Genomic DNA, 16,769 nt, shown 5'->3' on the forward strand with positions numbered 1-16,769 from the left:
AATCAAAACCTAAATTACACAATGTTGTATGTCAGTTATATCTCAGTAAAGCTGGAAATAAATAAGCAAATAGAACCCAGCTACAGTTACACAGAAAGAATAGATTCCTGCTCAGTAGCCATGGTATCTGTTGAATGAATGAATGAAGAAATAAATGCAATTTCAGTTCAGTGGGTATGCTTGTAAGTCAGTGAGCCTTCAAATGGATAAAGGAGCCAACAGGCACCACAATGGATAAAACTTAACCTCCCAAAGACACTAGCCTTAAATAAGGTCTTTGACATAGGAAAAACAGGCTCATAATCCAGTTCCATATGCCTGATTAAGGCAAAATACAGCATTAGCCTAGGTCAGCGAATTATCAATTCCTTTCTTAAAAAAAAAAAAAAATCAATCCTCGTCACACCTGAAATTTTGGGCTACAGCTCAATCCTGATTCAAATGTTTTCTAAAGTAATTCACAAACATATTACTTCAGCATTTTTTCCACATTTAGACAGAATATCAAAACCCATCATTCTTAGGGCAGTGAAAATACACTGTATGATATTATAATGATATGTCATTATATATTTGTCTAAATCCATAAACTTTTCAACACTAAGAGTGAATCCTATGATAAACTATGGACTTTGGGTAATTATGATGTGTCAATATAGGTCCATTCTTGGTGACAAATATACCATTCTGGTGATAATGAGGGAAGCTATGCATGTACAGGGGCAGGAGGGTAAGCAGGAAACCTCTGCACCTTCCCCTCAATTTTGTTGTAAACCTAAAGCTACTTTAAAAAAAAAAATCCTCAAAAAAGTAAAAATTAATGAATTAATGTTAAAGAAAAAAAAACATCATGGCAATATTCTCTTTTCCAAACATAGCCTACAGCAGAGCTCAACAACTTGCAACACACATGCTTCTGCCTGGGGCATCCAGTAAGGAGGCTTTAGAAGCCTCCACATTCTAGAGACATGCAGGGCTCAGGAAGCACAGCTGTTCTTAGTTACTGCCTTTTTTTCCCCCTTTGCTTGAAGGAAGTTCAAAGTTTTTTCTTAAACTTTCATTAGCAGGATCAAGGTTAAAGTGGGTGGGAGTTCTTGCACTTAGACTAGATTCTCCTTCTTTCATCTTCGACTCACAGTCATATCATGTTCCAACTAAGTTCAAGTGGTGGGAGATTTTTTTGCTACCTTCCTCTTTCTCTTTCCATTTAATATTCCACATTTCTTTTTAATTTTTTTTTCCCCTTTCATTAGACAGAACACACAATCTCAAACATCTCCTCCACTCCCTCCCACTTGTTCTTTGGGAAATGAGCAAATGGTGCTTGCACTTGGCCTAGGATAAGGGTAGAAGAAACTGAGCCCAGGATAAGGGTGGGGTTAAGTTCAGCACTGGGGACAGTGGAGAGTAGAGGTTAAGGAAGAGAGGCCAAGATCTGCAATTTTATTTGGATTTTCACAATAGTCCTCCTGTCCACTTAGGAACGCCAAAATTTCACCAGGACAAAATGTATAACCCTAAATTTAAGGTGTTCCTTCTCTCTTATGGTATAGTATACTTGTGAATTGGGGATGGGAGGTTATGTTAATTCAGATATTGGGAAAGCTACAGTAGAGCACTCACACATACACAACACCTGCACAACATCCACAACACTTGCTGGAATCTATCTTGTACTCATACAGGTGCAACCTGGGCAGGTGAGGGCATTACTGCCCCATGGGGCAACACTTGACAATGGAGTCAGAAGCCAGTGGGTAAATGCTCCCATCTGAGGTGCATTCTACACAACTTTTGGAAAACTGAAGACCCTGGCAGTTTTCAGCCCAGTTGCACAAAATGGTGACTGACTTAATAACATATCCTCGTAGCAACTTTCTCTTCCTCTCTGTTTCCTTTTCCCTAGCCCTCAACTACTGGTTCCTGAGAATCTCAGGCCCTCTTTCTAGGGGGGGTTCCCCAGGCTAAAACAATAGAGATGGTCACAAAACTGGGAGAATCAGCTTTCTAAACACATGAGGCTCACCATTTGTCCCAGTACAGAAATTCAATACTTTAAAGATCAGCATGCATTTCCCACACACAAGCAGGATAAAAGAAATGGAAGAATCTATATGGAAACAGGACTCCACTACATTTCTTTCTTTTTTTTTTTTTTAAATAATTTTATTTATTTTTGGCTGCGCTGGGTCTTCGTTGCTGCATGGGCTTTCTCTAGTTGTGGCGAGCGGGGGCTACTCTTTATTGCGGTGCATGGGCTTCTCATTGCAGCAGCTTCTCTTGTTGCGGAGCATGGGCTCTAGGCAGACGGGCTTCAGTAGTTATGGCACACAGGCTCAGTAGTTGTGGCTCACGGGCTCTAGAGCGCAAGCTCAGTAGTTGTGGCACACGGGCTGAGCTGCTCCGTGGCATGTGGGATCTTCCCAGACCAGGGCTCGAACCCATATCCCCTGCATTGGCAGGCAGATTCTTAACCACTGTGCCACCAGGGAAGCCCACCACTACATTTCTTGATATAAACATGTCCCTTTGAAAGCTGGGACAGACAATTTGAGAATAAAAATCATGGTCAAAACTCCCTATACTCTTCTCCATGGAACTGTTGCCAGGACCCACCACTGTGTCTCCAAATAGGGCACAATGTGCCTGAGATGATGAAAATACGAACTTATACCCCCCAAAATATACATCTTCTGTATCCATTCCCCATTCCGCAGAAGAGCTGGATGACAGGAATAAAGAATCTAAGTCTGATAGTGCTAAGTGGTTCAGGATTAGAAATGGGCTGCTAATCTTTAACCTCTAGCGGAGGAAGGCAAACACAGAGGATTTACTCACACATCATTGAATTCCTCCAGAGACCTTGCAGGTGTGAAAACATCCAACAGACCAATCACCTATAAGAAAACATAAAAATCAAACAGTAAATAAATACTGAACTTATCCATCAGGTCTTAGTCATTTTTTTTTTTTTTTTGTGGTACGCGGGCCTCTCACTGCTGTGGCCTCTCCCGTTGCGGAGCACAGACTCCAGACGCGCAGACTCAGTGGCCATGGCTCACGGGCCCAGCCGCTCCGCGGCATGTGGGATCTCCCCGGACCGGGGCACGAACCCGCGTCCCCTGCATCGGCAGGCGGACTCTCAACCACTGCGCCACCAGGGAAGCCCAGGTCTTAGTCATTTTAATAGGAACTAATTCCAAATCCTGCTCTCAGTTCAATAACATTACATTATCATATACTTAATAACTCCAACTTATTTTTTACCCAAATTATGCTTTTGTTTTTTACTTGTTAAATGTCACTTTTCATAATAACTCATTTTACTACTAAAATCTTCATGTCTTTAGAATTTGGTCACATATAACCATTAGCTTATCAGGAAGCAAAAAGATTTAGGACTCTTGACCTTACACATGCACTGATAGTCTAATGATTAACAAACAGAAAAAAGTCATACTTCTACAGCTGTTGTTACAGTATCATTTTTCTTTTTAAAATATATTATTATTCAATAAAAATTACTATATAGTCTTCAAAACTGACATTTTTAAAGCCCCAATATATCTTCTCAGTATATTCTTGGTATTATTCTTATAATATTCTTAATATTAAGATTATTAATCACTATCAGGTATTTAGATCAGACTATAAAAATGAAAAAAAAAGCTATCTTTATACAAGGGTAAAGCAAAGAGCTACTTAATACTCAGTAATCCATGGTCTTTGAGCAGTTTTTCTGGTTATGACTTTACACTGATTAATTTAACATCCCCCCCTTCCCCAGTTCCTCCTAAAATCCAGACCACTCATTTCCACAAAGCTAGGCACTAAGAAGGCAAACAAGACATATAATTCATGTGCAATATGTTCAGCAAGATTTAAGGGAAACTGGAAATGGAAAAAACAAAAGCTAAATGGGCTTCATGAAAACTGACCCATGACCGTGGACTCAGTAAAATATACCAACACTCAAAATATTATCATGAAAAAGAGCACTTTTTTTTTGCAGTACATGGGCCTCTCACTGCTTGTGGCCTCCCCTGCCGCGGAGCACAGGCTCTGGACGCACAGGCTCAGCGGCCATGGCTCACGGGCCCAGCCGCTCCGTGGCATGTGGGATCCTCCCGGACCAGGGCACGAACCCACGTCCCCTGCACTGGCAGGCAGACTCTCAACCACTGCACCACCAGGAAAGCCCAAAAGAGCACTTTTAATTAGAATGTTACACCACTCATCCAAATATCAACTTTTGGCTTCCTTGGTGCCACAGTGGTTAAGAATCCACCTGCCAACACAGGGGACATGAGTTCGAGCCCTGGTCCAGGAAGATCCCACATGCCTTGGAGCAACTAAGCCCGTGCGCCACAACTACTGAGCCCGTGTGCCACAACTACTGAAGCCCACACGCCTAGAGCCTGTGCTCCACAACAAAGAGTAGCCCCCACTCGCTGCAACTAGAGAAAGCCTGCATGCAGCAACAAAGACCCAACTCAGCCATAAATAAATAAATAAATTTATAAGACAAAAAAAAAAAAAAAAAAACCCAAAAAACCCCCACACAAATATCAACTTCTAAAAGCAATTTCAGGGCTTCCCTGGTGGCGCAGTGGTTGAGCGTCCGCCTGCCGATGCAGGGGACGCGGGTTCGTGCCCCGGTCTGGGAAGATCCCACATGCCGCGGAGCGGCTGGGCCCGTGAGCCATGGCCGCGGAGCCTGCGCGTCCGGAGCCTGTGCTCCGCAACGGCAACGGGAGAGACCACAACAGTGAGAGGCCCGCGTACCGCAAAAAAAAAAAAAAAAAAAAAAAAAAAAAAAAGCAATTTCAGGGCTTCCCTGGTGGCGCAGTGGTTGAGAGTCCGCCTGCCGATGCAGAGGACACGGGTTCGTGCCCCGGTCTGGGAGGATCCCGCATGCCGCAGGGCGGCTGGGCCCGTGAGCCATGGCCGCTGAGCCTGAGCGTCCAGAGCCTGTCCTCCGCAACGGGAGAGGCCACAACAGTGAGAGGGAAACAAACTAAAAAAAGACCTTGGAATTCAAGAAGAATAGCTTTTCAAGTCTTTGCATCTTATTGCAAAGGAAAGGTACAGTTATCCATCATCTCCTTATCCAGGCAACCGTACACAAGAAAACGAAAATTACCTCTAATTGTACTACTGGTTATAACTATCATTAACATTTTGAGATACTTTCTTTGATTTTTCTGATGTACATAAATTAAATCAGGGTTATACTATGCATACAGTTTTATATCCTGCCTTGTCACTTAACAAATAATGACTCTTCTCATGTCCTCAAATGTTTTTCAATAATATGTTCTACCATTTGTATACACCATAATAAAACCAAGTTCCTATCTTTGGACATTTAAGGAACACTGCAAGTATATGTGCATATGCGTGCATGCGTGCATATATACATCTTGTATTTTCTTCCAGAGAATAAATTTCAAGAAATAGAATTACAAGATCAAAGGACATCAATATGCTTAAGGATCTTAATATTGTCAAACTGTCCTCCATAAAGATGAGGCCAACTTACATCCCCACCAATAGTGTTATCTATGACCTTATAATAGCTCTGAATAGTGCTTTAAATTAAGTCAAATCATTTTCTTTTTCCTTTCCCATCTAAATCATAATTGTTCTCCTTGAGTTTGATACAGTCCTGGCTTAAGACCTCTGGTCTTTTTAAAAATTAATTAATTAATTAATTTTTGGCTGCATTGGGTCCTCACTGCTGTGCAGACTTTCTCTAGTTGCAGTGAGTGGGGGCTACTCTTTGTTGCGGTGCGCGGGCTTCTCATTGCAGTGACTTCTCTTGTTGCGAAGCATGGGCTCTAGGCACACGGGCTTCAGTAGTTGTGGCACGTGGGCTCAGCAGTTGTGGCGCACGGGCTTAGTTGCTCCGTGGCATGTGGGATCTTCCTGGACCAGGGCTCGAACCAGTGTCCCCTGCATTGGCAGGCGGATTCTTAACCACTGCGCCACCAGGGAAGTCCCAACCTCTGGTCTTTTGATTACTACCCCCTATACCCTCTTGTACTTCTGATAGCTGAGAGCTAGAAGCCAATTTTATTCACCTGCTCCAATATTTTCTAATCACTGATTCTTGTTATTTGAGATGCCCCATCTTCTCAACAAGAAAACTTAAAAACAATTTACATTGTTTTACATTATTTGAATTGTGGCTTTGAAAATATCCTCAGATCAAAATAAAATTAAACTACTAGAGATCCAATTTACACAGGATTATTCATGCAAGGGTTATCTCAAACACACTAAAGTGAAACAAGTCCAAGCATTTTAAATAAAAACTCCCATTTCAATCTGAAAACACAATAGGTATTTAGAATCAAACAGCTGTAAATTTGAACCCCCAATCAATCTGTGACTTCTTAGACCCAGGAGCTTCTTTCTTTTACATTCCAATAACCCCAAAACATGGGATGTTGCCGGGCACACAGCAGTTCAATTAATATTTGTTACATAAATAAAAGTATCTTCTCTGAGCCTCATTTTCCTCAGATGAAAGACACGTGTATATCATTGCTTATTTTCATAGTATTTTGGGGAAGATTATGTAGACTGACCTGCTGTGGATTACCAAAATAAATCGTGACCAGAAACTTCAGAGTTTTATAATGAATTGTAAAATACAAATCACAGAAACAAACCATTTGAAGCAGCTACTTCCAGTAACAAAACATGACATATAAAGCTAAATTCAATTATTCAAATGATTAAAAAGTATGGCTGCAAGAAGCACAATGACTAATTTGGAAAAAAATAATAGAACAAAGCATATTAGCAAATACTCTATCAAGTTTTAATTTCCTTAAAAGGGACACATTTTATGACATTAAAGCCACTCATGTTACATCAAAGTATTTTTAATTTTTTGTGGGCTTTTACAAATATCCCTTCTCTATTAATCCTATTTATGGAGTATTAATCATAAGGAAAATACTGTAAAACAAAAGTTTCCCAGCATTAAAATAGATTTGGGGAACATTCCATAATCGATTCATTTCTCATTTCTTAAATGGAAATTTATTTTTAATTTGTCATATTTTAGCCTATTTCCTTACTCCTTCTGCCATTATGATTTCAGACGCTTTAGAAAGTAACCCAGGAATTAAATATTTAGAAAAGGCGGTTATAGTATAAATAATCAGCAAATATCTCTGATGACTGTCCTACAATGACAAACAGAAGTAATATATCTTTATTAAATTGGTACACACTCACAAAACACTTTAAGTCAGTAACCAGTCAAAGACAATATTTAATGTATTTAACACAAGCACACCAAAACAACCACTTGTTCTATCATGGTAAGATTAACTCTAAGGCTCCCAAATAAAATTTATGAAAGGAGTCCCTTAATCATTAAAAGTTTTTTTAATGTATAGCTCTCCAGGCCCTTAACTGTACAGTACCTACTCAGACAGCAAAAGGATGCAGCTAGCCAGTTGCTTCCTTTTAATCTTTCCTTAGACCAGGTGTCAATGAGATCAAGGTCAAAAATTCAGTCAGGAATGGGCCAGGTAAATTTGTTCAGAGAGTAACATCCCCTAGCTCCTATAACCCATATGAAAATTACATATCTGTCATTCATTATCACTAATAAAATAAAGAAAATGAACTACGGATTGTAAGTCAGAGGCATTTTTGTGTAAAAGATCACATATGCATTCTGGCACCTAAAAATTCTATTTGCTACCAATCCTTACTTAAGTTTTTCACGAGTTTTAAGTTGCTGCTGCTGCTGTCTTTGGAGTCAAGGCAGCTAGCTAAAAGTTAGACAGTGGCCCAAAACAGTCATTAAAGAGAAAGAAAGAAAGAGAGGAAGAGAAGATAAAGGAGAGGGATTCCTCTTAAAATCCTCGATTAAACTTCCTTGGAAGTCTTGGTTCTTCACCTGGTAAAAATACTTTTACACTGTACATACCTAAAAAGCGTTTGTAGAATAGACTGAAATTCCGGAATTTTTCTACATTTAGTCAAAGTCTTTTGGCCCCTTCCCAGTCCCTCTTCAAACATTTGCCAACAGAATGGAGAACTATGAACATTCAGCCATCTGCCTCCTTTTGTTCAAACAACAAATCACCATCTAAATACAGGTGACCCTCTACATGGATACAGTGAAAACCTAAACATTTTAATATAAAAAAGACTGCTATTAAGCAAACTGCTTATAAAACAATTTAGATAAATTAAAATCCTGTTTTCCTAATACGGTCAGTCCTCTTTAAAGTCGCATAGCCTTTCCTAAATTAAAACAATTGTATCCCATCACTGTGGCCTCTTCACGTCTACAAATACAGAATGGCTCAAATGCAACCAGCCCAATATCATGTAAGACATATTTCAAAGTATCTCATTACGGAAAATTAAAATATAGCATACTAAATAAGGTTGTTGCAATGATCACTAGAAAAGCCAAGGCATGGATTCAGATAACCCAAAATAATTTTTGCCCTAAACACTGGCTTAAATTGACTATGAAATAAAGCAGAACAATAAATTACAGTGCTGGTAATCTTCTACAGTAGCTGTTCTTAAATTAGCACAGACAACATCAGTGGGATCCTGGGGCCTCCTGGAGGTGCTTTGGGGTTCCATAAATGTTTGGCTTGCATTCCATTTTCAAAGTATTCTTAAAAAGCTATGACAGTATCTTTGTCACATTTATTAACGTGTAATGAAAAACAGCATACACACTCAACTGTGTTAAAAGCCAAATGTAAACCCATCAGTTAAGTTGCCAGACCACCTTGATTTTATGCAGACTTCGGAATAAAGATTCTCCTGTCAGCTTTCTCCACATATCTCAACTTCTTATAAACATGTCACTGATTAGGAAGGCTGCAGCTCTGCACTGAACTTTTTAAAAACTCAAGTTTGCACATGGATGCTCATATAAAAATTATACCTAGGAATGGAGATAATCTGTGGAAAACAGGACGTTCTCAATAGTATGCAATTAAAACATGAAAATAAATAAGCTGCAGCTGTGATTACAACAGCTTAAATTCCAAATTTAAGTCACAATGTTCTCAATTTAGAAGAAATTTGTACTTTGTGAAACAAATGTATTTTAATACATTTTTTTCTCACTATGCAGAAAAAAAAGTTCAATTACTGAAACAGAAAAATATCTGAATAGCCAAGTAATAAACTGAAAAATTGAATTTTTTTTCTACACAGTAACCACCAATAGGGTCAAATAGTTCTAAAATCTCTATGGCCATTGTTTCTACAATGCTACAAATTTTACAGTTCCTTTCATACAGCAATCTAACTTGATTTTGAAACTCAGGAAAATAAGTGTGCTCAGTCAATTGTTTTTTCACTTTCAGTTAATATTCCAACTGCATCCATTTATTTATGCTATTAGGATTTTTAAGCACTCCTTTGCAGGACAGCATTGCTCTCAAATGTCCAAACTTATAGACAAGAAAATGTTATATTTAACTTAAACAATGTCTTTGTCACATTTGTTAAAATCCCTGAATCTAGAAAAGCTGTCTTTTAAAAATTAAAAGAAAAAATTATAATATTAAATTATTCAGAAAATAATACCCATCTCTGATAGGACATTCAGTGAACCTAAGGCACTCTTCCTCAAACTTCTCCACTGAAGAAACCCATAACAACACAAAATACCATGGATTCCCATATTCTGATAATATAGTCTTAAGTAAACCAAGTAGAGAATACGAAACTTCTTTGTAATATTTTCTGTTAAAAATCCTTGTGAGTTGTGTTTTATCTCACAATATTCTTTTATTTATTTATTTATTTTCAGTACGCGAGCCTCTCACTGTTGTGGCCTCTCTCGTTGCGGAGCACAGGCTCTGGACGCGCAGGCTCAGCGGCCATGGCTCACGGGCCCAGCCGCTCCGCGACACATGGGATCTTCCCAGACCGGGGCATGAACCCGTGTCCCCTGCATCGGCAGGTGGACTCTCAACCACTGCGCCACCAGGGAAGCCCACAATATTCATTTTTATTAAAAAAAATTTTATATGCTTTCCCTCTAAAAATCTTTAAGTAAAACTGAAACTCCAGGAAGATGCACCGATTTCATCCCAAGGCTTTGAGTATCTACCTGACATAATGCAGTGGTCACTAACACCCCAGTACAAGGACGGTCCAAAGTTTGATGTACTCTAATGCATTTCCATTCGCAGTAATTAAAACACAATTTTTTCCAGTCTATTAAACAGCAGAATTTATCCTGCCTTGAATTATTAACTTACATTTTCATGTTTCATATGTTTAAGTAACCGCAGTTCTCTGTAGGTCCTTTTGGCATGAATAATGGACTGAAATGGTCTGGATAGCTTCTTCACTGCAACACGTAACCCAGTTTTTGTGTCAAAAGCAGCACTAAGGGAAAAAAAAAACATAAAAAGCTCATCATTAAATGTTCTCTAAATATATTAAAATCAGTATTTATAAGGCTATTTCATTTCCAAATTAAATGGGTCTCTAACAAATTTTAAAAGTATAAAGATAAAAATTAAAATGACATATAATCCTACTATCCAAAGTAATCTATTAATTATTTTTGGTGTTTCCTTCTTGTCTTTTTTTCTATGCATCTAAATCAAGGATCAGCAAACTTTTTCCGTGAAGGGCCGTGTAGTAAGTATTTTAGACTTTGTGAGGCTTAGGGTCTCTGTCTCAACTACTCAACTCTGTGCTTGGAACTGGAATGCAGCAGATAGTAAATTTTTAAATGAATGTAGCTATGTCCCAATAACACAAAAGAAGCAGCCACTTGATCTAGATGAGCCAACAGATTGGTACACAAAGAGCTGGATTCTGTCTTCTTGGCCTAGGCCTCAGTGTCACCTTGCCACCAAATGCTGCCTGATCAGAGGCCTTGGAAACCACCATGTTTTCAGGACAATGAGTTGGCAAAAAAATTTCTTGAGCACCTACAAAGTATTTGTCACTTTCTAGAAGCTGAGATACAGTCGGGAATAAGTCAACATATCCCTGACCTCAGGGGATGGGGGGAGAGGGGAAGAGCAGAATAATAAAATAAATTTCACACAGTGATGAATGCTATGAATAAGTAAAATAGAATAACGGGATAAAGAGCGACAGAAAGCTGGTGGAGTTATGCTACATTAGCTAGGATGTCTGAGGAAGTACATTTGAGCTGAAGGAAGTGAATGATAAGAAAGTAGCAACCATGTAAAGATATAGTGGAAAAGAGCCTCAAGCAGAAGAAAAAATAATATTATTAACATTTAGTGAGTCTTTATTATCATTCCCCAGTTGACAGATAAGGAAACTGAAGCACAAGAGAGTATAAATAACTTGCCCACAGTCACAAAGCTAAAGAGTGACAGTGCAGGAAGTCTGGATCCAGAGCTCACACTATTAACTATTTTCCTATGCTGCCTCTCAGAAAAGCAAGTGCAAACAAAGGAAAAATAAAACAGAGGTAGAAAAAATATGGTATGCTGGAGTGACAAAAGAAACGAGGAGCAAAGGGAGGGAGGAAAAGAATGAGGTTAGAGATACAGGCAGAGGCCAGATCATACAGGACATCTACAGCAAGAAATGATGTGTATTCTAATTATTTTTAGAGACTGTTTGGGTTAATTCTATCATGTCTCATCCTCCTGTTTATCTCCAGTCTCTAATGGGTACATCCAAGGCTTTCGGATCACCTATTCTCACCAAAACCTCTTTCCCATATGACTCTGGCTCCATAAGTTCCCCTCCCTTCGCTCCCAAATCCTTACCTTATGTCCTTGCTCTTCAACTCCCAATTTGTAATAAACTCCTGTAAATCTTCACTTCTGAACTTTCCCCCATCTCCTTGCTTTAATTGAAACCAGGCTGTACCTTGAAGACACTACTTCTCTTATAGCTATGCCATTAGAGTGGATTCTCACTCTCATATCCCACGTACCTCACGACTAGCAGGTGGCGTAGATGTCCTCCTTGCCAACTGTTTCCACTTCCAGACCATAACTTTCCCTTTGATTTACACAAGCTCCTGCTCACGAACATCTCTCCCTCTGTTGCTGTTATCCACTGACCTGGAATTTTCCATCTTAAAGTCCTATCTTAAAGTCTCTCGCCCCTCCCAACTTCTGTCATCATTCCTGGCAACTTCAGCATCCAGGTGGAGGGCACGTCCAATTTCCTGGCCTCCTGTGTGACCCATCCTCTTCAGCTCTTCACCTCAGAGTCTGCCTGCCTACCCGCAGGCTGAGTATTTTCCCCTCTCCTCTGCTGGGAAGCCTGTTGGGGCCTCTTGGAGCAAGGAATGCCATCGGGTTTCTAGCTGACATGCCTGCAACTGAGTGTGCAAGTTCAATTCAGTGGAGAAGAAAGAAGACGCCCACTTGAGCCACCTGTCCAAGTCATTCTCCGCGCTAGCTTTCCAGTAGTAAAGTACATATTTTTATCTCTATTTGACTCCTGTATCTATTAAGCAAAAGGCAAGCTAGGATTAATCAGTACCCTACAGACCCCAATAATCACAATTTATTATTATATGTTTATTTACCACCCAGCAGAGTGGTTAAATAAGGACTGGGGCTTTGGTATTAGGCTCTGGATTTTAATTCCAGTTCTGCCAGTTAGTAGTTATATAACCTTGAGGAGGTTAATTAAATCCTCTCGGCCTCATATATAAAATGAGGATAACGTTTATATCTAATCTGTCCGATGTTTGTTAGGATTAAATGTGATAATTTTTGCAGTAGGTTTAGCAAAGGGCCTGGCCATGGTAAAGCTCAAATATTAGACATAATAATACCTCGTTTTCCACTCATCATAAGCATCTTGAGGGCAGGAAGCGTCTTCTGTTTTATTCAGTACTGTATTCCATAGGACTTAGCTTAATGCCTGGCCACGTGGCCCATTCTCAATAACTGCTTTACAGAAGTATAAAATGAAGTATGAAAGAAAAACTTCAACTTTATCATTTGGCCCTCAATTCTTATAAATTCAATAGCATCCAACAAAAAACTGATATTAATGTTAAAAACTTACATGTGCGTTGAGTGTTTATTACTGTTAGGCATTGGTTTTAATCTTTACATGAATGAACATCTTTATCACAACTTTATAAGAAGACATTTTATTATTCCCATTTTACAGATGAGAGAACTGAGGCACCGAGAGGTTAACTAATGTGCCCACACAGACAGAAAATGGCAGAGCTGGGATTCAAATCCAAGTGATGTGTTTCAAACATGAACTCTTTAACCATAACAGAAAAGCAAGTTCAACCTAGCCACCAGTTCAGTCCATTTTAAATATATTCTAATCGTATGGACTCTGTTTCTTTTCTAAAATGCGTCCCACTATAATTAATTGCATTTCATAAGGAAAGTTTTTCCTGTGATCTTACATTGAACTCAGGATAATATTAATGAAAAGTATTTCATAAGAAATAACTTTCACTCAATATACATTACTTTATCAAGGGGGAGTTTTTAATCCCTAAAGTTATACTATGACTCTAAAACATTATAAAGGAGTCAATGATGTAATAACTCACAAATACCAAAATATCACTTCCTAAGCATTTACTGAAAAATCTCCTTCATGAGATTCTTTGTGGATACAAAAGAAACATTAAACATAGTACCTGATATCAAAGAACTTAACCATCTAACTGGGATGATGAAACATACATGAAAGCAAAGAATGCCCAATAATACAGTGCAACTATTACACTTTTTAAAAAGTTGGGTTCAAAAATATGTAAGTTGGGTTTAAAAATATAAAAATATATAAGTTGGGTTCAAAATACATAAATGTTCATTGCAGCCAGTTCACAAGAACAAAACTAGAAACTACCTTAATATCCAATACAGCAGAGTTTAAACTATGGTACATTCTCATGTACCGTATACTGCAGCCATTAACAAGACCCTCCACATACTAATATGTACTTGTTATACTGCTGATGGGAAAGAGAACAAGTTTCAGAAGTAAAGAATTATCCCCATCTGTGGGGGAAAAATATGTACACTCATTCAGATATATACACATAAGCAGAGAATAAATGTCTGATATACTCAGGACTTTTAACACTTTTGCTTTTTAATGTATATTTTTCTATCCCCTGACTTTTTAAAAAAATGAGCTTATATCTTTTTTTTTTTTTTTTAAAAATGAGCTTATATCTTTTAACAAGGTTATTAGTAAAGTCAGAAGCATAAATCGTCTGTGCTTTTCTGTTACCCTAAAACAAACAAAAAGAGGCATGCTTTCTAACTTTCATAAAACCACTACTGACAGGTATATTTCCTTCGAATGATCCTTACATAGCTATACTCAAAGTATATAAATAAATTTTACCCACCTTACCTAAGCCATAAGAATTTTCTATTTTACTAAACAATCATTCACAACAATTTCAAAAATATCTGAACCGCAAACTACTCATTCTCTTATTGATGGGCCTTATAAGCTATTCCATTCATTCACATACACAAATAATACAAACACTACTACAATGGACATCTTCACTCACATTGCTTCTTCCATAATTGCATGACTTCCTTAGAAGAGACTAATAATTTCTACTTCAAAGGACACATATTCCCACCTTTTAAAATATACTTTACTTACAGAAGAGAGCAAACAGGAATTGTTCAGAGAAACTGCTCTGTTAGTTAGTAATCCTTATGGCAAAAGTTGCTGAAGCAAAGAATATATGATCCATCCCCTCCCCCACCTCTTTAAGCATTTAACTCTGACCTAACCTGTTCTATCACTAATCAAAGCAATATTTGGAGAAAGAGGAAACCACATATTTCATCCTAAATTGAACATTGTAATTACCCAAAGCAGAAATTCCTAATAATTTTTTAAAGATCATCTGATAAAACCAACTGAATACTCAGAGAAGAAATTCAAGTTATTGAATACCTAATCATACCACATATTATTTGGGAAACATTTCATTCAATCCTCATAACTTTGTGAGATAGTTATATTTACTTTCCAAAATAAGAAACTAATGGTCAGAAACATTAACAACTCACTGAATGGCATATAACTCATATGCAGTGGGATTCAGACTCAGATCTGTCTAATTTCAGGGCTCTATTTCCAGGATGCCAAGCAGCCTGAGATAAGGACAACCCCAGCTACTGGCTTGCCTTTATTATTACACTTACTAGTACTACAGTTGGGAAGATTCCTCTTAATCACATTTAAAAAACTGTAACTACAAATAAAACTGTGTTTTCATGAGCAACATCATAACATGGAATTACCTTTATGAAAATCAGGTTCTCCAAACAATTGAATAAAATCCAGGACACACTGCTCAATAAGTTTTTCTCCCAATTGTAAACTCATAGAGTTCTAAAATTAATTCATACTTTACAAAAAACATTGCTATGGTAGAAAAAAATTAAAGGGAGAAATATAAAATTCATTAAAAACATATTATAATATTAGACTGTCATCATCATGTATCTACTGTTGACTGTGAATGCAGTGCCTAGGACAAAATAATATTCATTAAATAAAATTAAATGTTTTGTTATACATTCATACCTGCCTCCCCTCTCCCTGAAAAAATAGTGGCTTACTAGGTTCTTAATATCCTAATTTTGTTTAATTCTAAATTTACTTACATATACCCTACTTTATTTCACAATGGATTTAAAGTAGCCTAGAACTATATACATACAACTTGACATAAGAATAAATGACTAGGGGAAAAATAAACAAGATAAATAAGAAATTATGTATGGGTGAGGTTAGTGCAAATGTTTATTGTGAGGTCCTTTCTAAATACCTGTTAGAGGTGGGCCCCAAATTTGGCTCTGAGCCCACTAAAGCCATCACAAAGAGAATACAACCAGTTAAGACATGAATCATAGGAACCATATAATAAAAACAAACCAGGTACTCAGAGAACTGAAGAGAGGCATAATTATTCTTGTAATAACACCTGAGAAGAGTTCCTCCTGTGTATGTTTATGAAGGAGACACTGTATAATGTGGTAAAAATGTCCTAATCAACATCCTTACACAATTATAATAGTGGGTTTCAGATGGTTCTTTACTTAGAGCATCCATCAGTGGAGACTGTTTCATAAGGCCAAAATAGTTCATTAGCAACGGCAGGGAGGAGAGGACAAAACAGCACAGCACACTGCTCTCTGACAGACTTACTTAATCCAAGAGGAAATCTTAAGTGTTTCTAGAAAAATAGATAATAAGCTCCATATTCCTCAGACAATCCTCCAAAGATGATTTCCATCAACTGAGCTTTTGATAGATATAGAGACACAGGGACTTTGTATTTATGCTCCATGACTGGAACCTGGCTTGGAGAGTGCCTGTGTTGCAAGGCAAAGGCAGATCAACATGCTGAGTGAGCAAAGGAAGAGAGACAACGTCTTAAGAAAAGTGAGATGCTGCCTAACCAGGACAACTGCCCACGTCCACAGAGCATCAGAGTATAAATGCCTGCATCAGGATTTTCCTCAAAAAACAATTTGGGTTTTCCCCAACAAAATGAAGAATGAGCAATCACCTGGCAAGTATCTGAGTAATCTGTGGGAATCATAAACGATTTTATAATTTCTTTTAATGGTCACAGACAACTTCTCTAATCCTTGAATGATGTTAAGGAAAAATGAACGGTCAATAATGGTTAAGAAGACAACACAATTTTACGTATTTTTGGAAATTAATGGAAACATTTTTTAAAAAAACTTTATTTATTTATTTATTTAAATTTTTGGCCGCCTTGGGTC

The 16,769-nt window shown here is 38.0% G+C and overlaps 1 protein-coding gene across 2 annotated transcripts in view; it reads right to left on the minus strand.

Moving 5' to 3' along the window:
* Positions 1–16,769, minus strand: part of MAPK14 (mitogen-activated protein kinase 14) — a 72,821-nt gene that overhangs the window by 40,727 nt on the left and 15,325 nt on the right. For both annotated transcript variants that reach the window (XM_060021926.1, XM_060021925.1), the window contains exons 2-3: positions 10,269–10,398; positions 2,839–2,897 (exon numbers count right to left, since the gene is read on the minus strand). In XM_060021926.1, coding sequence (XP_059877909.1) covers positions 2,839–2,897; positions 10,269–10,398 — 189 coding nt within the window. The remainder of the gene's footprint in view (positions 1–2,838; positions 2,898–10,268; positions 10,399–16,769) is intronic.

Source organism: Delphinus delphis, chromosome 10 (assembly GCF_949987515.2).
Source record: "Delphinus delphis chromosome 10, mDelDel1.2, whole genome shotgun sequence".
In the NCBI taxonomy this organism is placed as follows: Eukaryota; Metazoa; Chordata; class Mammalia; order Artiodactyla; family Delphinidae; genus Delphinus; species Delphinus delphis.